At 44.3% G+C, this 23,124-nt stretch overlaps 1 protein-coding gene across 7 annotated transcripts in view; it reads left to right on the top strand.

Annotated features, from left to right (window-relative positions):
• Positions 1-23,124, top strand: part of TBC1D8 (TBC1 domain family member 8) — a 96,777-nt gene that overhangs the window by 56,040 nt on the left and 17,613 nt on the right. For all 7 annotated transcript variants that reach the window (XM_039867079.1, XM_039867080.1, XM_039867083.1 and 4 more), the window contains 9 exons: positions 3,075-3,193; positions 3,759-3,987; positions 5,879-6,119; positions 13,068-13,275; positions 14,584-14,778; positions 15,703-15,879; positions 17,226-17,376; positions 19,938-20,152; positions 21,044-21,161. In XM_039867079.1, coding sequence (XP_039723013.1) covers positions 3,075-3,193; positions 3,759-3,987; positions 5,879-6,119; positions 13,068-13,275; positions 14,584-14,778; positions 15,703-15,879; positions 17,226-17,376; positions 19,938-20,152; positions 21,044-21,161 — 1,653 coding nt within the window. The remainder of the gene's footprint in view (positions 1-3,074; positions 3,194-3,758; positions 3,988-5,878; positions 6,120-13,067; positions 13,276-14,583; positions 14,779-15,702; positions 15,880-17,225; positions 17,377-19,937; positions 20,153-21,043; positions 21,162-23,124) is intronic.

Below are 23,124 nucleotides of genomic sequence, written 5' to 3' on the forward strand. Positions count from 1 at the left end.
TTTTTGATGACTGTTTCAAATCTTAATTCTACTTGATATACTCTATTGGGACTTCATTATAACTTATCCATGGTGTCTGTGGTTATCAGTTGAGGAAGACACATGTGGTTAGCTGTTAACAACTGTGTTGGCCCTATGAGTATAATAGGATAAATGAAAACCTACTTCATGTCACCCAGGAAGATAACACTCAGGAAAATGGGATTGCAAGGGAGAGTGCTCACTCTGCATATAAGCACAAAGTAGCTTTTTAAGGTGTCAAGCCACAGGAATTACTGGACCTACAGATTGTGTAAGTGTTATTTAAAAATTGAAATACAGCTTATTCTGGGAGGACTCCAGGATACTTCAAGGTTGTAGAGAATGTGTCCATACCTAGTTTGCCTTTCATGTGATATACCTGATCTTAGAGAGGTACTGGAGCCTCCACTTCCTCATTCAGTCTTCACTACACATCAGTGGGACACTGCCTAACATAGAAAGATTCTCTCCCCTTTCTTGTTTTTCCTCATTCCTCCAGATCTGTTTGTAAATAAGAAGTACATGAAAGCATACAACAGATTAAAGGCCAATAAAGATATTCCTTTCTCTATTTATTCCTTGCTTTAAAAAATTCTGATCAGTTGGTTTTATTATGATGGATAATAAAGGATAAGGATTTAGAAAGAGAAAACCTGTACAGGCGTATTGGCTGTACAGGCTTCAGCGAAGACCCAGACACTGTTGCTATAGTGTTGAGATTTAGGTCCCCGCCTCTTTTTATTTTTATTTTTTTCGGTGATGGATACCTATACTATTGCCATCTGAGGACGCTGAACAAGTGAAGTTTAGGCAAGAGGCAGGTGAACCAGATATACACGTAAGCCACGTCAGCACTGAGTGTGAGGAATCAAGCAGGCAGTGTGGGTCCTAAGGACAGGTAGATGGCATTTGGAAGCTTTGGGAAGGTCATGCTGTGAATGCTGGAATTGTTTGGTTTGATTTTGTTTCAAAATAATCTTTCCTTTTCACAAGAGGAATGGGAAGCCTGAGGGCCAGGGGTTTCTGGACACCACGGGGGCCCTCCCAGGTGGGAGGGAAGCAGAGAGTAATAGGATGGTCACACTCACCCCAGAGCTAGCTCTCCTAAACCCCATGTGCGCTGCTGCTTGTGTTTATTGATCTGTAAAGGGAGGTGGGATGGAGGATAGCTGGTTGTTATGGACTAAATTGTGACCCTCACAAAATTCAGATGTTGAAGCCCTAGCCCCCAGTGCAATAGTATTTGGAGGTGAGAACTTTGGGAGATATTAGATGAAGTCATGTGGGGGGTTTGTGTCCTCACAAGAAGAGGAGGAGACTAGGGATCCTGCTCGCTCTCTCTTTCTCTGCCATGTAAGGACAAAGGGAGAAGGCAGCTGTCTACAAGCCAGAAAGTAGTCTCACTAGGAACCAAATCTGCCGACACCTTGATTTGGGACTCTTAGCTTCCAGAACTGTGAAAAATAAAATCTGTTGTTTGAGACAGTCTACAGTGTTCTGTTAAAGCAGCCAGAGCTGACAAAGACACTGGTCAGGCGCTCCTGGTCCAGGCTCAGATGTCCTGACCCTGATGACAGGTGTTGAGTAGAGAGACCCATGGAGCCGATCCTCCATGATGGGAAGACTGGCTTTAACGATGACCAAAGGACATTGCTTTAGCAAGGCCATGCCTAAAATTGGGAGAATACAAGGAAATAAATGCCATTGTTTTAAACTCTTGTTTTTCCTCATGAAGTATTCTGTTAGAACCTTCTGTTTAGGCCTTCCTCAGCTGCCCATTCAGAATGACAGTCCTAACACAGGTGTTCTTCCTAGTCCCTGGCCCTGGGTCCATGAGTCCAGAGTGAGTTTTCTGTCCTGTTCATGTGTGTGATATTTATAAGATCCTCATGTACATTTATACTTTGGGGAGAAGAAAGCTGCAAATAACATAAAAATTCAGCATTAATGAAATGCATGTCTGGCTTTTGCATAAGTGGCACGTGGCTCTGTTGACCGTCGTGCCTCCCACATTAGCGTGATCATCATGCACTGTGGTTTGTTCCACAGCCTTTCACTTCTTTGAGATTAGGGCACGTCCTGCTTCCCATTTTGCAAATCCGGCTCTCCTTGCCAGGCATTCATCTATTTCTGGACTAGACATACCTGGTGCACACATGCCTTTTCTTGTCCAGGACCACACTTGCTTTAAGTCAGTGGACATTATTGAGCATCTGCTATGGGCCAGGTTTTTCACTAGGAGCTGGCACCGTCCCTGTGTCCAGGTGCCCATTGTCCAGTGGAGAGGAAAAGAGGGCTCCCTGAGAGAGAATATGGCCAACTAAAACAATCAAGCATTTTGGTAATGGTGTCGCTTAATATTTAATGATAGGGCGACGTTGTTGTCATCATTGCCTTTGAAAGAAATTAACTTTATACAATTTAACATTTTTGCGTTTTCGTTTTAACATGTACTATGAAACCTTTTTATATATATTTTGAAAGGCTATTGTCAATGACGTGGAATACAAATTCGTAAACCTGGAAGTCTCCTAGGTGTTGGGGTTAACCATGCCTATTGCAAGTGTTCATGCCCTTGGGCAACCAAGAGGCTCTTCCTCTGTCAACCTGGGCTGAGGTCCTTCTTGAGCATCTGTCATTCTCACAGGTGAAGCTATCTGAGACCAGTGTGAGTTGATCTGCTGCTTGGGGCTTGTATCCCTGGAATAGCTAGCTGTCTAATGACAAATATTTCTGTCATTTGTGTAGCGGGACTCCCTATGTTAGGGAAGCAGGACATCCACAGAGAAGTGGTGAAGAGTAACCTGATTGATTGGCTGGCTCATCTGTGTGGCAGTGCAACAGGCATTCACAAATCCCAGTGCTGTGGTGGGGGAAACTGGGTCCAGTGAAGGGTGCCTGCCTTGTCCGCTGGCAAACTGTGGTCCAGCATGTGAGAAACTGGGCTGTTTCAATACCATAATCACAGGATTCGTGATATTTAGAAAACAAATTCATGTTCTGGGAATTAGTTTTGTCTTTTAATCTTGGTGTGTTTTTCTCTTCTAACCCAGGTGCAACGTTAGAGGAAATAAGCCAGCATTGGGACTGGCTGGAGCAAAATCTCCTCCATACCTTGTCTGTCTTTGATAATAAAGAGGACATTGCCAGCTTTGTCAAAGGGAAGGTGAAGGTAGGTTCCTTGGTTATAATGTTTCTCCCTTGGAAGACTATAGAGTATATGTAATAGTAATGAAACATATCTGGTGTCACACAGTCAGGCAATTGTTAGCTTTAGACCAAAATTTTCGAACCTCACAAGGAAGACAATTCATTCATTTTCTAAAGAAAGACTTTTAACTCCAACTTAGGTAGTTTTTCAGGGTTGGTACATTGAGTTCACATGCTTGAGCTGACTGTTTGATCCTCATATTCCTCTAGGGAAGGACAGGGAGGTATATCAAATAGGGATTTGTTTGAGAACCGAGGTTTAGCAGTCAGTGACTCACCCGACTCACAGCTGGTCAGTGGCCAAGCAAGAGACCTGTTCATAGGTGTTGGTCCTCCAGCTTGTTTCTTCCCACTGTGGCGTGTTTCTGGGTATGGACAGACGGTGTAGTGAGCGGTGGTGTAGTGAGCTGTTCTCATTCATCCTATATGTCTCTTGTTGAGCAGTGCAGACACCTTCCTGCTTCTTATCCCTTCTTGCCTCCCCTTGTTCTCCCTGAACAATGGTCCATTATTTTTCTGGGCTTCAGGCTTTGATTGCTGAGGAGACGAGCAGCAGGCTTGCCGAGCAGGAAGAGGACCCCGAGAAATTCCGAGAGGCCTTGGTCAAGTTTGAGGCCAGGTTCAACTTCCCAGAGGCAGAGAAGCTGATCACCTATTACTCCTGCTGCTGCTGGAAGGGCAGGGTTCCCCGCCAGGGCTGGCTGTACCTCAGCATCAACCACCTCTGCTTCTACTCCTTCTTCCTCGGCAAGGAACGTGAGTGAGGTTGGCGCGGGCCTTGGGAGGGATTTGGTCTTTCCCAGATGATAGTGGCCCTTGGGGTGCTCAGTGCTGGTCCCCAGACAAGTCGTTAACAAGAAGAGTCAGATGACTAAATATTTAAATAAGCAGTTGAGATAACAGATGATACTTGATTAATTTCCAAATCATTTCTACAGACAATTGTATTTCATGATATATAGCACTACTGTGAGTTTGATTTGTGAGTCCTTTTTCTTCTACTGCCTTGAGAAACATTTCTGGGTAGCTCACTTCATCTGGCTCCTGAAGGGGTTTCACTGCTGTATGTTGCTCCGAACACAGCATCATAACTGATGGCCCAGTAGTTCTACAGGGGTGGGGCTTATTAACACAGGGGCCACGTAAAACCCAGCCCTGAGCGTGTGCACGCGCTCACACACATTTTCTTTTTCTTTCTGCATTTTAGTTTATGCTTTACGTCAAACCAGTGGAAGGGGCCCCTCTTGAATCCGGCTGTAGACAGCTTCCTGCACATGTCATCCCTTTTCTTGCCCACACCGCCAGCCCCAGTTCAGATGCTCTAGTCTCTATACTCTGTGAGCACAGCTCTCCGCACCCCACCTGGAATGTGTTCTGACCTAATCTTTGCCATCCTTGTTCTCCTGCTTTCAGAAGTGCTTCTCAAAATTGATGCCCGGTCTTTCCTTCATTTTCCCATTCTTATGTCTCTTTGGAAACTCCTGTTCAACTTTAAAAATTTAATTCAAATTTTATCACCTTCAGGGCCCTTCCTTGGTCCCTTATAATTGGCACCATGTTTATGTTTCTATTTTGGGCTCTGTCAAGTCATTGGTTACTTATTTCTTTACATGTCTGTTTTCCTTATTTAAACGAGCTCTTCACAAAGGAGATGCTTAACCAATAAAAGCTGATGGTGTAGATGGAGTGTGTGTGTGTGTGTGTGTGTGGGTATGTGTGTGTGCACGCATGCGTGTGTAACAAGACTGTGAAAACAGCTAGAAGTAGCTGAAGGAGCTGATTTTCAAGTATGATGTAGAAATGTGGCTTTTTAAAATTGAGCACTGATGACATTATTGCAAAATAAACGGAAAAACGAGGTAGAAAGAAAAACACTTAATCCCCTTCTTTATTTGAAAAGGAAAATGAGTTCTTTTCCAACACTTATCTATCATTGTTACCAGACCTAATTTTGTTAGGATGATAAAATTTGGAAAAAATAAATGATTCCTAATATTTAATAAGTTATTATTATTATTTTAAGTAGTTCTGCATCTCTCTTCCCCATTTGCACACTATCCCAAGCCACCAGTGTACTGGAAACATTTCTGAGAATAGAACACTTGTTTATTAAATGGACTGTTTATACGGCATTACTTTAAAAGGAGTTTCATAAAAACGACTTGTACTCTGTCTTCTGAAACTAGAACAACTGTCATTTGCCACAGTCTAAATGTTAAGCCTGTCTCTCTGGAAGATATCATGAATAATCTTCTTTTGCACTCCTTTTTTCATGGCTTATGCCATGAATGCTACTTTAGAAGCCAGCATTTATGTGGATTCAGAAGCTTCTGCATATTTTGCAAATATTTAAGCTTAAATATTTTTTAGAAAGTTTTCACGTTAACTTGATATTTCAATATATATTCCTTGGACGTGTACAGTAGCCAGTAACTTGAGAATTTTTACTTAAACCCTTAAGAAAATCATTAAAACAGTAATTGTTGTAACGAGCAGACGTCAAGCAGTTCTGTGCTTCCTCTTTCCTGCTCTAATTTCAAAGATATTTGTATTTCAGCTTAAGGAAAACCTTGGACTGTTGTTGATGCACACAAATTTGGGGTTGATCTTGGGTGTAAAATACGTGTTTGTCCTTTTTCTCTTCTAGTTAAACTTGTAATCCCTTGGGTTGATATCCAGAAGTTAGAAAAAACATCCAACGTCTTTCTGACGGCTACTATCCGAATTACCACACACAAGAAGGAGCGAGACTTCTCCATGTTCTTGAACCTCGAGGAGGTGTTTAAGATCATGGAACAGCTAGCTGATGTGACACTGCGGAGGCTGCTGGATAACGAGGGCTTCGACCTGGACCCAGGTCTGCAGGAGCCAAGCCAGATCACCAAGAAGTAAGAGCTGCTGGCCCCAGGTGGCCTCACCGAATGGGACCAGGCCATGCGCCTCCTTTGTTGACCTGCACTTTGTTAGCCTGAGTTGTACTAGATTTACATTTCTCTTGTGGCAGAATCCAGATTTTTCCATGTTGTGAATTGTGATAGAAATACAGTAATTGACATTGATTACTATTTATTTCCTTTATGCCTTAGACTTTCATTTCCAGATCTAATCCTTCCTTTTTTCAGACATTATTTCAAAATTGATTTTCATTTAAAAAAAAAAAAAGAAAATGTAATTCAGGCAGCTTCATGATAGAATTCTGATCAGCATTGGGCTTTATTAGTGAACATTAAGAAAATTTGCATTTTCATCTTAAATTACTTTGTAGAAAAAGTTTCAGGACAGCTGGATTTATTTTTGGTGCTAATTTGTCATTAGAAACATGCCTTACTAAGAGTGTCAGTCAACAGTCATTATTACTTGCCCCAAATTGGTACTAGTCACAGAGGCTTGTGAGGTAGTTGCTTGATTATTTGTTCATTAAAGTAGTTCAGCTTTAGCATCTAAAACTCAAATGGTGCTGTTTGAGCTTGACTATGATTTCTGGCTTTGTGGTTCAAATGGTGTAACTGCAGAGTGGATGCAAAGGTGAACTATTCCAATGGTGTCCTTTGAAAAACAAGTCAACCTATAAAGTGCTGTCCTGGCTGGATATATTCATGGAGTTACAGACTGACCACTGCTATTCGAATACTAGTAGTTATTAAAAAGGTTTTTTTTTATTCTTTTAAAATACACATAACATAAAATTTACTATCTTAACCATTTTTTAAGTGTACAGTTCAGTGGTATTAAGTACATTCTTATTGTTGAGTAACTGTCACCACCATCCATCTCCAGGGTTCTACATCTTCCAAAACTGAAACCCTGTACTTGTTAAACAACAACTCCCCTTTCCCCGCTCCTCTAGCCCCTGGCACCCACCATTCTACTTTATATTGCTATGAATCTGTCTACTCCAGGGACCCCATGTAAGTGGAATCATCCAGTATTTGTCCTTTGGTGACTGGCTTTTTTCACATAGTATAATGTCCGCAGGGTTCATCCATGTTGTAGCATGGATCAGAATTTCTTTCCTTTTTAAGGCTGAATAACATTCCATGGCATGAGTGTATCACATTTTGCTTACCTACTCATTCATCCATGGACACTGTTGCTTCTATCATCTGGCTTTTGTGAGTAATGCTGCTATGAACATGAGTGTGCAAGTATCTCATCGAGACCCTGCTTTCATTTCTTCTGGATATATCCAGAGTGGGATTGTTGTATCATATGGTAATTCTATGTTTAATTTTGGGGGAACCATTAGTCATTAAAAAATTTTTTTTTATTCATCTGTTTTAACATTTCTATTCCTTAAACACAAGTGCTGTCTTCTCTGAACATATGGAGGAAAGTTTCTTTCTATTGGGTGGTCTCAGAATGGCAGTGCGTTTAGAGTTTTCATGAAGAAAGAAGGGGAAGATCAAAGGTCTGTAGCACCTAAGACCCTTTCGGTAAAACCATCCATTTGGGAAGAACATTAATCAGTGTTGGCAGTCTCCATTTATATTCCAGAATCGGGTGAATTCTACGAGGCCACTCCCCCTTCCCCCCTGAAACTGTCAGAAAGTGAGAGAGAGAAAAGTGCAAAAAGAGCCCTGGTGGTGGCCAGTGGTGGAAATGCCTGTGTGCCTGAGGGTGCCGAGGGTTGGCCCGAGGCAGGCGGCCGAAATCTGGTCCAGGCGTGTTTTGTTGGTCACGGCACTTTGAGTGACTTTCTCCAAAAATGAAAGGCATGCCACTCTGCCTACTAATCCTTCACTAGTTCTCATTTGTAGCTGTCTGTCATGGAGACGTAGGCCTATGGACATAAACAGGTGATGACTCAGTCAATTTGACATCCTGCCAAGAGAGTCCAGGTTTTAAAGTTTAGGAAAACAGTCTCTTCATGCTAAGGGCTCAGTCAGAAGTGCTAGAATGGTCCTTGGGCTCTTTTGTTGATATATTTTCACTTCCTTTCCCAGATAATGGCTTTAGAAAGGTGCCCTTGAGGCATGAGCCTAGTGATTGCGGATGAGTCATGATCTGCTGCTGTGCACCCGGCCAAGGGACCTGTGGACACAGAGCAGAGTGAGGCTCGTACCTCCAGCAAAATAAGGGAGGATGGGATGGTGCGTTTTCACCCCAGGCTCAGTGTCTAACGTGCCGACAAGTTAGAACTTCCCAGAGTGGGACCTGGCCCAGGGATTCTCCAGTATGTAGTCAGAGTCCAGGAGGTCAGAGGCAACTGAGGTCGGGGAGGGCTCCCAGAGAGAATGGAAGGCAAAAGGGAATAAATGCATTGGTCCCGACCTTTCCAAACAGAAAATATCCATTCAGAAGTTGTGAATGATAAGGTGAAAAAAATATAGCCAGCTACTTTTGGGGGGAGAGACTGGAGAAGTGATGGGCTTCACTCAGCAGAAATTAAATATCTTCATTAAAATCTGTTTTGTTGGGCTGAAAATGCTAGAGGAAAACTCAGTGCAGTCAAAGGAAACTTTCTCATAATGTAAATAAGCTCTTTCTGCCAGTACTTAAAGGTAGCTAGTGGCTACCCAGGGGAGAATGTCCTTAGTAATAAACCTTCACCCCCTGGCCACCTGGCTCACCCTTAACTTCCCAGTGGCTTTTCAGACCATCCTCTGCCTTCTCTGCCCAGCTTCATCCCCTTTCCTGCTGTTCTCCCTGGTCCCCCATCAGGATGCTTCAGCTCGCTGCCTGTCGTTTATTCAACTTTCTGTTCTTCTGATCTTAGCTCAGTGTCTTCTTGAACCAGTGGAGACATCCCCGGGGGGCTCATGCACCCCTAAACCTCACAAAGGGAGGCCATGTATCCCACCCTGCAGGAACCTAGCTGCTCTGTGGTCTGTCTGGGACACGGTGGAGAGCAGAGGGTGAGGGCGGAGCCTTGTCAGGAAGGAGACTTTCTAGATGCTCAGTGTTGTGGAGGTCCCAGTTCTGAATCTGTGGGCACCCCTAGCTGAGAGCCTCTGGAAACCTTTCTGTGTTTCTTTCTGAGACACACTGGCCACAGAGGACTGAGTTATTCCAGAAGGGCGAGAGTGGTGGCTCAAGGCTTTCTGTTCAGCACAGAGGTCCTCGTGCCCTGAGCCAATGGACCCCACTTGCCCCAGCCTGTCTGTCACACAACCCGAGCATGGGGAAGCACTTGGCCTCGAAGCAGCTTTAAGCCTCTTACATGTGGGTTTGTGTATGTAGACTGAAAGACATGAGGGAGAGCCGGTATGTCAGGCCTGACCCAGTTCTTACCAAAAGCACTCTAAAAGGTTATGGGAGAACAGGGGTAGGGATGCCTGTTTTTGGTACTCCTTTACCTGATCTAAGAGAGATCTAATTCTGAGTTTGTGAAGAAATAAGAGAAGTACCTACCCCTTAACTTCTTGGGTCTGAGTTCTTAGGAATTAAACCTGAATCTTTAAAATGTGTGCATTTAGTCTACATTTTTCTGCAGCATTGGCGTGCATGATTACACATATTAATTTCAGCTTCAGCAACAAACTTGATGTTTATGGCTAGCAACAAACTTGATGTTTATGGCTTCATGTTCTGACACCCACATGTGTTCCCAGCATGGTTACAGTTCATAAAGTGGCAAGTGTTATGATAGGAGGATTGGCGGCACCCTCCCCTGCTCTTTGCAGCTGTGGCTTTGGCCAGTGCACACCAGCAGTGTGTACATGGGTAGTGAATACTACTGGGGCTGCTGGGCTTGGTTCCGTCCTTAGAGAGGAGTCCCGCCATGGCATACAGGCCTGAGATCAGATACCATGTTCTGAGTGTTAGATGATGACCAGTGTTTCTGGGTCTTCTCTATGGAGGAAAAGTGGGGAAAATTAAATACTGGGAGATCTGAAAGGCAGGTTGTGACCAGTGGGCTTTTTGATGCTGTTCAAAAAAAGGAGTTGATACATTTAGCATTGAAACTGCCACCTGCTGTGAAGCAGACCCAAAGGATGGGGTGGTCTTATTCTGAGCATCATGAAGGGTTTGTGCTCCATCTTGTAAGTCATTGTTTCTTCAGCTCAGTTATGTTAGAAACTTAAATGTCATGTATATAACACATATTTAAAGGCAGAATTGGAAGAGAACTTTCTAGAAGGGAGGAAGGACGATTGTTTGGAAAGGTCTCTCCTGCTGTTTTCTTTTTCGTATCAAGAGGCCACTGGTCTCTGGCTACTAAACATGTGAGAGACAGATCTCTACAGTGACAGAACAGCCTGGAAGGGAGAGGGAATACTGTATGTGGTACACGCAGACTGCTTAGAAGCTATAGGGGTATTGAACTGAGCTGTTGGCTGAGGCAGCAGGTGCCCTGAATAGAAAAAAAAAATGGTTTTAATCTGCCTCAGATAACCGAATATCTTATTCTTAAGAAGGGTTGGGTGCAAGTAAGTAAATATAAGCCCTCCCTGCACTCAGCACAAGCTACTGGGATTCAGGTGGTGGTGTATTAACCACCTCCTAAGGGGACAAGAAGGAAAGGACAACAGTAGAATTCGGTGGTGACCTGATAAGATATGAACAGGTAGGAGACACTGGCTTTACTTTCAGCAAAACCAGCGTGGCCCACATACTTCAGGGACAGTTGGATTACATTTTCAATTTAAAGGCTTTTGACAGAGATCAGTTATCAGGGAGCTGGGGTGACCCTTGAGGGGCCTTGCTTTACGAGGTGCATGCACTTCTAAACCATTCGCATTACTGTCCCTGCTTCTCCCAGCTCCTCTCTGGAAGAAGCAATTTCCTCAGAAATAGCCATCTGTGTCATGTCGGGTATCTGAGGACCACGGCTTTGGCCCACGGTCACTGGCCCTGTCTGACCTGTAGCATTCATACCATTTCTCTGCCCAGAGGGCTTTATGGAATGCTTGTATCTTCTCTTGGTGATGGTTCAATAGTAAACTCCCTGGACTGCCCATCTCTGTGGGACGTCTCCTCGGAAGACATCCATGTGGAGGTGGCATGTGACAACTGGTGCATAGGGGACATGGTGTGGAAGGGGTATGGCCCGGGGCGGGGCAGGGTGGTGGCATCAGGGGGCTGCACGACCAATTCATCTCTAAAAAATCACCCAGGCTGTGCTGCAGAGGCTAGAGTGCAGGTTTAATAGCTTACATTTATGCAACGTTTTAAAAGTTATTCTTTTCCTGAACAAAAATAGCTTATTTAAATAGCTTCATTTTTAGAAGCTAATATGTGGTAAAGTAGAAAATTTTAGCTGAATAAAAATGGAAAATGGAAATCTCACTATGCAGAGACAACCATTATTAACATATTAAGGAAATTCTTTTTACACATTAGTTTCTACAGATTTTATAAAACTTATATAAATGAGATCGTACTATAAAATGCTACTTCTTGCCTGCTTTTTCTCTTTTATAATATTGTGGACATTTTATATTCACAGGGATTCATCCCTTGAAACAGGTGTCGTTTCTATTTATAGACGTCAGAATGAGAGCAAGAAGGGCTTGTCCGGGGTAACACAGCTAATAAGAAAGCCAAGAGTTCAGGTACCTGACTTTTAGCATTCTGATTCTCTCAGGTAAATCTAAAGAACTCTCATTTAATGACAGAAAATTGTTTACTTCAGTTCTTTGGCTTTTCCCCCTGTTAGAATTTTGAGACGTGACATAAATTCATCAGTATTTTCATACATTATAATTTGGCTGTCGTCTAGCTTTATCGGGTTTTAGGGCCAAGAATCAGGGTCTAGGAGTTCCTGGGGTAGAATCGCTTCACCCTCACTCCCCATCATTGTCTGTTGTCAAGACCGATATGACATCGATGGGGCTTCTGCTCTCCAATGGTACTTTACTCTGATGCTTTTTTAAAAAGATAATAATAACTAATGTTTATTGAGCACTTACTATATGCCAGGCACCGATCTAAAAATTTTAACCAATTTTTTGAGATGTAATTCACATACCATACTGTTCACTCTCTTAAAGTGTCCCATTCAGTGGTGTTTAGTATAGTCACAGCTGTGCAACTGTCACCGCGATCAGTGCCAGAACATTGTCATTGCCACAAGAAGAAAACTCGTACTCACAAGCAGTCACTCCATCTGTCCCCATTCCTCCAGCCTTAAGCAGTCACTGATCTATCTTTTGTCTTTATAGAGTTGCTTATTCTGGAAATTTCAATTTAAATGTAATCAGGCAATAGGTAGTCTTTTGTACCTGGGTTCTTTCACTTGGCGTAATGTTTTTAGGATTTATCCATGTTGTAGCCGGTGTCAGTACTTCATTTCTCTTTGTGGCTGAGTAATATTCCATTGCATGGATCTATCACATTTTTTTATCCATTTATCAGTTTATGGATGTTTGGATTGTTTCTGATTTGGAGCCTTTATGAAGAAGGCTGCTAGGAACATGTACATAAGAGTTTTTGAGTAGACATACGTATTCCCTTCTCTTGGGTATATACCTACAAGTGGAATTGCTGGGTCATATGGTGATTTCATGTTTAACCTTTTAAGGAACAGCCAGACTATTTTCTAAAATGGCTGCACCACTTTACATTGCCCCCAGCATTGTCTGAAAGTTCCTTTCTCCACATCCACATCAACACTTGTCACTATCTGACTTTTTGATTCTTATACAGTTATTTATGGTAAATCCCAAAGTTACTCAAACCCAGCAGAAATGTGTGTTTTGGTCAGTGAGTTCATCACATTACTTCTGTGCAGAGGCAGCCCATTCAGCTTGTCCTTGTTACAGTGGTTGGCCGTGGAGTGCACACCGTTCTATTTCCTGTCTCGTGCAAGAACTGGTGCTGGCGGGTTTAAAGGTGTTTTCCTTTGTTCATTCACTGTGCCTGCCTCTTTTTATTCTCTCTTCCTCCTTTGCCAGAGACCTGAAAGCCAGAGCACAAAATGAGTTCTTCCGGGCGTTCTTCAGGTTGCCAAGGCAGGAGAAGCTGCACGCCGTCGTGGACTGTTCCCTTTGGACGCCCTTTAGTCGCTGTCACACCGTTGGGCAGATGTTCGCCTCAGACAGTTACATCTGCTTTGCTAGCAAGGAAGATGGTTGCTGCAATGTCATTCTCCCACTCAGAGAGGTAGGGAGGGGCACAGGCGGGAAGCTCAGAGCAAGGCTTTGCCTGCTAAGGATGGGCATCTGGAAGGAGGCGTGGTCTGAATTTGACCATTACCAACTTGGCCATTACTTTTTCTGTTGTATGGCAGCCTGAAATTCGTATAAAAGTGGTGAGACTAGGGCACGCTAACTTCCATGCTGTCAATAAAGCTGTTATTAAAAAGTACGTGCCTGGCAATTAAAGCTAGTTCGACAGCTCTTAGGCATGAGTCTTCCCCTTGCACCCACAAAAGGAAAGAGAAAAGCAACCTACAAAAAGCATCCCTTTTGAAAATAAATGTCAAATTGCTTGGCTTTTACACCCTCTGGAACTAGTTAAAATTTTTTAAAATGCTTCCTTTCTTATGGATCAGGTCCTTTCTTACTAATTCTCTTCTTAGAAATGGAGGGCAACCTGAGTATCCTTCCAGACCTGCTGAGCTCAGTCTTTTGGTTTTGTGACATCCCTGCTGTGACAGTGCTCACAACTCTGTTGCACACCAACACCTCTAAATTCTTGTTGTTGTAACATGTGGACTAAGCACTCTCCTTTGGGAAAACTCAGTTTTTTCATTCATGTGACCTCTTACCTCCATATCATTTTTCTTAAGCAGATGTCTTTATTTTAAAAACGTTATTATAAGTGGAGCAAGAAACCAGGAGTTGTCTTATGTACTTATTTTTTTTTAATTATATACATAACATTTACCATTTTAACCATTTTTAAGTGTTATAGTTCAGTGCCATTAAGTAATTCACATTGTTGTGCAGCCATCTCCAGAATTTTATCTTTTCAAATTAAAACCGTGTACCATTAAATAACAACTCCACACCACGCCACCATCCTTCACTCCCCAGCCCTTAGCAGCTGCCATTCTATATCCTCTTTCCATGAATTTGACTGCTCTAGCTCCCTCATGTAAGTAGAATCGTCCAGTATTTGTCTTTTCTTTTTATGACTGATTTATTTCACTTAGCATATCGTCTTCAAAGTTAATCCATGCTGCAGCACATGTCAGAATATCTGTCCTTTTTAAGGCTGAATAATTCTTAATTGTATGTATAGACCACATTTGCTTTATCGACTGATCCATTGAGGGACACTTGAGTTACTTCCGCTTTTCACTGTTGTGAATATGCTGCCTTACATACCTTTAATCTTTGTACCAGATCCTTATTGCGGTGATTTTGTTTTGCCTTCGGTCTTAAGATATCTTCTGAGTATGTAATTAAATGCCTGCCTCCCTTCTTTCTCACTTTACCTTTGTGCGTATGATTTTTTTTGCCACAGGTGGTAAGCATTGAGAAGATGGAGGACACAAGTCTGCTGCCTAACCCCATCATCATCAGCATCCGGAGCAAGATGGCCTTCCAGTTCATCGAGCTTAAGGACAGGGACAGCTTGGTGGAGAGTCTGCTCGTGAGGCTGAAGCAGGTGCATGCCGACCACCCCGTGCATTATGACACCTCACAAGATGACGACATGGTACGAAACAGTGGACTTCTATACATTGGAAACCCCATTTTTCACTACCTCTAGCCAGTGGTCTCCAAAAGGGAGTGCACAAAACGATGATCCATGGGGACATAGTGATGATTGGGCCTGTGTGCCAGGTGGTCAGTGCCATCTCTGATGCACTGGGCATCCTGAGTGGGTGATGCGCAGGTTAGAGGGGGCTTCACACAGGTTAGAGTGGCCGATGGGTATGCACCTCACGGGTTGGAGGGGCTAACAGGGCACCCCAATCAGGTTAGAGGGGTTGATAGGGCACCTCCACTAGAGGCTAGTGGGGTTGATGGGCATCCTCCTCCATATGTTAGAGATTGATGGGCATATACATATGTCAGAGAAAGGGACTGGCTACTCCCTTACAGATTAGAGGGGTCAGTTCCTGCCCCTACCACCAGGTAGAGGGATGATATTATTTGGGGGCAGCTATAACTTGCTGAAAGAGAAGTTGGACAGCTACAAAAATGGACCTGGTCTGCTGGGGCCTAGCCTCCTTATCCTTTTACTTCTGTCTCTTCTTTCATAACCTGTCTTCCCCCAAAGTGACAAGGAAGACAGGAGATAGCCTTTCAGTACCCTAAAGCTGTTTTCTCAAGATGGTCCTGTCAATTATGGAAGCTGAGGGAGGATAATTCTGCAGACGAGAAGTACTGCCTTCTTGCCCCCAGGGGCCCCATGCTCTGGGTGCCATGAGCAGTCTCACTGGCAAATTGCAGTGTGGCCCATCTTCCTTCTTGGTAATCAAATCCATTGGGTCTCATTTTAGTCTGTTTTTCCCTTGAGTCATAAATAGGCATGTTTGACTTTGTTATGTTCGTGCTCCCAAAGGCAATGCAAAGATTGGCTTATAATTAAAGCAATGACTTTCTTCTTTATATCACTTTTTATCCCCCCATGCAGATGTCACCTGCGTTTCATTCAACAAGCGTGTGCAGTGACCACAAGTTTGGGAATCTTGAAATGGTGTCTTCTCAAAATAGCGAGGGAAGCGGAACAGAGAAGAGCCCACGGCTGCACCCCGAGGCCCTGAGAGCTGTGTTCCAGCAGTCAGCCAGCCAGAGCCCCGACTCACGAATGGTGGGTGCGCTCGGCCTGGCTGGGCACTCACAGAGTTGCCTCTCTGGCCTGCTGTGGCTTGGCATCTAGGGGAGCAGGTGTGGTGCAGATTGCCAGGCAACCCCAAGCAGCCAGCTCCTCCCTCTTTGCTTCATTGGCCCAAAGTAGAGGAGGTTCACGGATGCCTGCTGGGTGCCTTGAGGATGTGGTGCAACAGCAGGGGTCCATGCCTTGCAACAGCAGGGGTCCATGCCCTCCCTGCGCCTTAAGTGGGAGTCACCAGTGCCATCCCTGTGGGTTTTTTCAGGTTTTTCCAATAAGTCTTTCTCCTTTTATCCTGTGGTGTCTCTGTGTGTGCCCCTTCTTACAGTATTTCTTTTTTGTCTTCTGGGACAAAGGCTCTCCTGTCTTCTCATTTTACTGAACCAAAAATGTTTTTGTTAAATTTGCTTAATAGCTTTCCTCTTTGGAGGGAGAATCTGAGGGAAATGACAGGTATAGTAGGGTACATAGTCTAGAGACTGTACTTTGAAATGGTGGCATGGTAGGTGGGAAGCTATGTTGTGACCATGAGTACCTATGGTGGTGGCTGTGAATGTTCCTACCCCAAGCTGTGTCTGGGTTGCTTAGTGGCTCTGTATAATGGACTGTTAGCTTTATCCAGTCAGAACCGAACCTTCTCATATACTTTACACAGAGACGCTCAATTAACTTTTGTTGACTGGACGCATAAGAGTACTGAGTAAATGTGTAAACTTTTCCCATTACTGGAGAATAAAGATAATCAAAAGCTTATATCAACATCTTGATTAAAAGGCATTAAGAATTCCTGCTATCTAGGGATAATTTTAAAGGATTTTTAGTTGCCTAGAGAAATACTATCTTCCTTGCTTCTGCTAATGAGAGCAACATCATTTTTTCAGATTTCAGTTTTTCCTCTGGCTATCAAGAAGCTCAGGGCAAATTTTGATACCCCTTTGCTGCCCCTAAGCTGACTTGCGTTTCAGCAGCTGGCTCCATGTCAGCATCCTGAGAAGCTTCCCCTCACGCCCCCATTCCTACCCCACCTCCCCATCTGCCTTGGGCTATTTTAGTGTTGGGAAGACTGTTTCTTCCTATTCACTTTGCCAAGGAAATGACATTTTACTTGCGCAAATGCTCTCACTGGGCCTGAGCTCCCCAAGGGCTGGTGCTCTGTGTTTCTCATCTTTACATCCTCTAGATATTCAAAAATATTTGCTGAACATGTTGCCTGTTACTGTTAACTGTAACCATTACAGAAGGGCATTCCTTGGTTTCAGATGGTAGATGGGCTGGTGGAAGGTCAGACGGGCTTCTTTGCACACTAAGGGCGTTTCCATTTCCAGTCCAGGGAGCAGATAAAAACAAGCTTGTGGAATGACCACTTTGTGGAGTACGGCAGAACCGTGTGTATGTTCCGTACAGAGAAGATCCGGAAGCTGGTGGCCATGGGGATCCCTGAGTCTTTGCGTGGCAGACTCTGGCTTCTTTTCTCAGGTAAACAATTCTGGTGTCTTTAAGGCCAAATGTGATTTCTGGAGCAGACGCAGGAACAGAGGCCTAGGTCTGAACAGTGTGTGTATGGTAGTTATCCATCCTTGGATTCTTCCTGTGATATTCCTAGCTGAGACTTCAGAGCCTGACTTTATCATCTGTGGGACCTCGGTCAGGGTGTCCAAGGCCTCTAGCCTGTGGTGTCCTTCTTGGTCAGTGTGGGGTCTGGCTGCAGTGATCTCTCCTTTACAAATGACTTGGAGTCCAGACATAGTCCTGAGAATTCTGTTGAGAACCAACCCCCTGGAAGGGAAGTGTCTTCTAGGACCTGACTTCAGAAATAGACTAAAGCAAACAGTCTTCATAAGCTGTTCACTTGCAGTGGCATTGAAATAAAGTCCCTCCTCCTTGAAGACACCTGTGTCCCCAAGGGCAGAACACACAGATTTCTCTTTTGTCCCACTTCTTCCTCCTGTGCCACTTGACCCATTCAGTGCTGGCCTTGTCTGGCCTAAGGCTTCCTCTGCTGCTGTTTGGTGACCTCTGGGGTTCCCTCATCAGGACACTTCCTGGCAGATGTGCTGAGACTGGGACCAGACTTTTTGACTGTTGAACATTTGTCCGTCTCCACGCTGATCGTGCCATTTCATCCCACTCGGTAGAGGACCTGGGGCTGGGGAAGGAAAGGAAAGGGAAGGCCCTTGATGTCTAGTGGTGTGACTTTGCTGCTACTTTCAAGATGCTGTGGGAGGCATGGCAAGGAGGTCTACTTTTCCAGATGTCACTGCTGTGCTCACATCAGCAGTGAGCCTCCTGAAGCCTGGGCCTGGGCATCTGTCCTCTCCCCACTCACTTTTCTTGTCCCTCATGGCAGCCTCTCACCCTGATCATCCCCCTCGGCCCTCTTCCTTGTCTCTCCCCACAAATAGCCCAGCCCCTCCTGTCTCCTGCCTGAGACACCCAAGTACAGCATTCACACTTCCCCACATACTTGGAGCAATCATGCAGTCAGTATCACTGACACCTCTCCAGCTACTGCTCACCTTATTCACAAGCTGAGTCTCCCCGCTACCTCCTGGCTTCTTTCTATGGCTGCCTACCAGAGACACACCATCAGAACACTTCCTTTTAAAATGAAAGGTGTCTTCTTTAATTTTACATTTAATAAAAACAACCTTTATTTGAAGTTAAACAGGAAATATGGAGGAGCGAGCAAAAAAGCAACATCATTTGTAATCCAGCCAAAAAAACGGGGTTTATGGTCTTCCAGATATATTTAATGAATGTGTTTCATATATGTGTACTGTCAGCCCTCCATGTCTGTGGGTTTCCCATCTGTGGATTTAACCAACCACAGATCGAAAATATTTAATTTTGGGGAAAAATATCCCAGAAAGTTCGAAAAAGCAAAACTTGAAATTGCCGCATGCTGAGCACTATGCTGAATCCGTGAGAATGACGTGATGTGTAGCAGACCCTGCTGCAGTCTCTGTGCAAACGCAGGTCATATGCAGAGACTTTGCCATTTAAGAAGGGACTTAAGCATCTTTGGACTTAGGAACCAATGGGGGTTCTGGAAGCAGTCCTCCTTGGGTGCTGAGGGATGACTGTTCACACACATAAAGCAGCCGCTTAGTTCGCAGAGGACTGTCTTCATTCCAGTGGTAGGATGTTTCCTTCATCGGCAGTGAGTGACTACACATGGATGCCATGGCGACTGTGTCCTAGATGTGACAGAAGTCACAGTCATGGCAGTGGGGGAGTTGAAGAGGAGGGTATGATAAACCCAATCAGAATTAAATAGTAACAATAAAGGCAGAGCTGAGCCATTTCTGTCCCTACTGCTCTCCTGGGACATCCCTTCGTGGGGCTGGCAGCAGGACTGGGGAATCAGCTGCTGCCAGCCCCCGGGAGGGAGCACTGGCTGAGACCACAGGTGCCCTGGCACTGGCCAGTGAGTGACTAGAACCCTCACGTGGGTTGGTTCACTCATCCTCTGGTGTCCCTGCCTGTCAAGAGGCCTGGGCAGTAGCTTGGCGGGGGGCAGTGCTTGGTTGTCCTGCACATCGTGATCCTGTTTCCTGTTGGCAGTTCATTGGCTCCTTGATGATTGTTAGTGTTGCTTAATCATAATTGTACCTTCTCGTGTGCTTCCCACATAGGTACTCAATAACTTCTTGTTAAGTTAATGCATGAAAATTATGTATGTACATATATACGTAAGTACATATGTATGTGCATATGTATAGATGTACACACATATATATACTTCCTGTAATTGGGGACCACAGTTTATGAAAAGCATGTTGGTAAAACTCTCGTATGAGCTTCTCCCCTTTTCTATATAGGGTTATTTTTAGAAAATCCATGTTGTTTCTTTTTCTTTTTTTCTTTTCTGTTTTTGGCAGAAATGAAGCCCTTTTGGTTGTGTGTGGTCTCAAAATAGTTCATGTCCCTCGAGTCACGAGACCCCACTGAGGTTCTCCACTGAGACAGGCCCCTTCCCCATGTTAACACTTTTCTGGTAATCGGTGCCCCTTGAAAAATTACCGTTAAATCGTCAGATGCCGTCACTGACCTTGCCTCACATCCTGGTTACTATGGCCATCTGGTGGAGGAGTCCATGGGAAAATGTTGCCTGGTGACAGAGGAGATAGAACGAGACCTGCACCGTTCCTTACCGGAGCATCCCGCCTTCCAAAACGAAACAGGAATTGCTGCTTTGAGGAGAGTCCTGACAGCCTATGCCCACCGGAACCCCAAAATTGGGTACTGCCAGGTGAGATGTGTGCTGAGGAGCAGACCCTTTAGTCCACGTCTTATATCGGGACCCAGGCCCTGGATGCCATGGTTCTGAGCCATCCAGTACTGAGGACCGTCATGTGGATGCTCCATTCTTAGTCCTTTCCCCCAAAGAACGTATCAAATGAGACCAAAGGAAATCATCCTCGTAGAGCCGGACAGGCTGATCGTTTGAGGTTAGAGGCATTGCCCAGGGCCCCGTAGGGCAGCATGCAGGCTGAGTACCTGTGGGTGCTGCCATCTTCATGCCCCACACAGCTCTGTCTAGACCTCTAGAACTTCTAGAGATGGTTTAAAAACTGACAGTGCTATTTGGGGAGGAAAAAGATGTTTGGGGCAGGTCATTTCCTTCAAGAAGCATGAGTACTGGCAGGACATCTTCTGAGCAGTTCCTGAGGACACAGGAAGTTTGCTCAGTTTTCTCAGGGATGCAGTAAACAACACAAAATAAACAGTAAACAATAAAAAGTCCCCAAACCAGGACTGGATTAGAGAAGCTTCTGACATTTAAAAATATAAGATTTTAAACTTTGTTTTCCTGTGAATGAGCAAAATCAATGGGTGAATGAAGTTGTTTGTGTTACCATCTGTCTGTCTGAACACGAACAGAAGAGATGGATTAAATCTGAGCCTGAGGGGTGCACCACAGCTATGCTGACATGGGGACAGTGACAGAATGGTGGCTGATGGCTTAGCCTAGTGGATCTTCTTGATATGACACATGGTCATTCCACCACACGAGTGTTAGTGGTTGGGGTATGCCAGATTTCGACTTTTGTGGGTCATTTAGGCTTATGTGTTTTTAACATCTCCGTGGACCTCCATGGCCTGGTCAGTAACTGTCCCCTCTTGTGTGGCCCCCGAGCAGTCCATGAACATCCTGACCTCTGTCTTGCTGCTGTACACCAGGGAGGAGGAAGCCTTCTGGTTGCTGGTCGCCCTGTGTGAGCGGATGCTCCCCGACTACTTCAACCTCCGGGTCATCGGTAAGCTGCCTCCTCCTCTGTCCCTCGGTCCAGGCAAGGACATTTGTCACTAGTCCTGGTTCTGCAATCTTCTCTCTCTCACAAACACGATTTGGCTCTTAGATTCGCAAAGCTAGCTGGTATAATTCTCTGGATAGTTTTGGCAAAATGGTGGAATGAGGAAACCTGATTACTCTCTTGCTACAAACACTGACAAATTTTAGTATAAAAAAATTACTTGGATAGCTGAATTTACAAGGAGAGAGAAATTCTAGGCTCAAGAAACCAGTCGAAAAGTGAAAACTGGAGAGGTTTTTCTCTAATGCAGTGGCCTGGAAAGGGAGGGGGTCTTGCTCTTGGTACTAGGGAGCTCTTGCAGACAGGATGGGAGAAAAGGAGCACAGACCAAGGCTGGAGGGCACCATTAGGCCCAGACCAAAGGACAGACTTGGAGAATGCCCCTACTTGCATAAGGTGACAATAAGAAAGCTCACTGGTAGCTGCACTTGGTGCCTCTGTCTTTCATGTGGTTGACATTTGAATTTCCACTATGTCTGTGGTCTGGCAACCTTCTATTGGAGAAAATGACACAAAAATTGCTTTAGTGATACTCTTAGGGGCACTTTTCAGTAATCTAAAACAAGAGATGGAGATGGCCCAAAAGTAGGGTAGCAGCAGCAGCAGGAACAGAAACAGTAGAACCTACTGGAGACAGAATTTGCCAAAGGACTGAGGATAGGGGTAAGTCAGGAAGAAGGGATGGAAGATTCATGTCCTGAGACTGAGGGGATGTGATGACCCCTGGGAGTAAGGGGGAGGGCTGGCTGTGAGGGAGGTGGCCTTTCGGTATGACTGACCGTCTCACCTGGCCCGCTTCATGTGCCCATGTGGTTACCTGGCTTGTGTCCCTTTCCACTTGATATCGTGGGAGGCAGTTAGTGTACCAAGTAGCAAGGAATAACCAGAACCTTGAGGTCATGGGAGGCATATTGTCAGTTGACGAGTGTTGCTAAGGGACGATTCACATTCCAGTGACCAGCAGACCCTCTGTGATAACGTGTACACTTGTGACACCCCATCCCATGCAGTGTGGAACACATGGAGCCTCTACATAACCCTCCAAGTTCTCTTCTGCCCCTTCCCCACAGGCAGCACTCGGCATTAATTCTATCACCACAGATTAATTTGGCCTGTCCTGAAACTTAGTATGAATGTAATAATAGGGAGTATTCTCTTTCATGACTAGCTTCCTTTGCACAACACGATGCTGGCACATCACGAGTTTGTCTCTTTTCCTTGTTGCCCAGTATTTCACTGAGCACGTGTACCGTCATGTGTTTATCCCATCACCTATTGATAGACATTTGTTTCCAGTTGTTTATTCTAAGTTGCATTGAACAGTCATGTATCTTTTTGTGAATACTATATATTCTCAGTTTTCTTGAATATTAGGAGTAGAATTGCTGGGTCATAGGTTAGAAATATGTTTAACTCTATAAGAACTGTCAGTTTTTCGAAGAGTATGTAATATATTCGCAGATCTCATACCAGCGACGTGAGTGCCCAGTCACTCCACATCCCATTAACACTTGGAATTGTCTTCTTAATTTTAGCCATTCTAGTGGGCGAGAAGTGGTAGATATGGTGGTTTTAATTTGCGTCTCTTCGATTAATAATGTTGAACATATATTTTTATGCTTACTGGCCATTCTACATCTCTTCTGAAGTGTCTGTTCAAGTCTTATGCCTGTTTAAAAAAAAAAAATTGGCTACTGACTTATTACTAAGTTGCAGGACTTCTTTATTTTGAGTACAAGATCTTCGTCAGGTATTTTTGCAAATATTTTCTGAGTTTGAAGTTCACATTTTCATTTTATTAATGGTGTCTTTTTAAGGACATGAGTCTTTAGTGCTGATGAAGTCCAATTTATAATTTTTTCTATACTTAGTGCTTTTGGTGTCCTAAGAAACTTTGCCTTTTCCC

This window comes from Pteropus medius, unplaced genomic scaffold (assembly GCF_902729225.1).
Source record: "Pteropus medius unplaced genomic scaffold, Ma_sr-lr_union100, whole genome shotgun sequence".
NCBI classification, from domain to species: Eukaryota; Metazoa; Chordata; class Mammalia; order Chiroptera; family Pteropodidae; genus Pteropus; species Pteropus medius.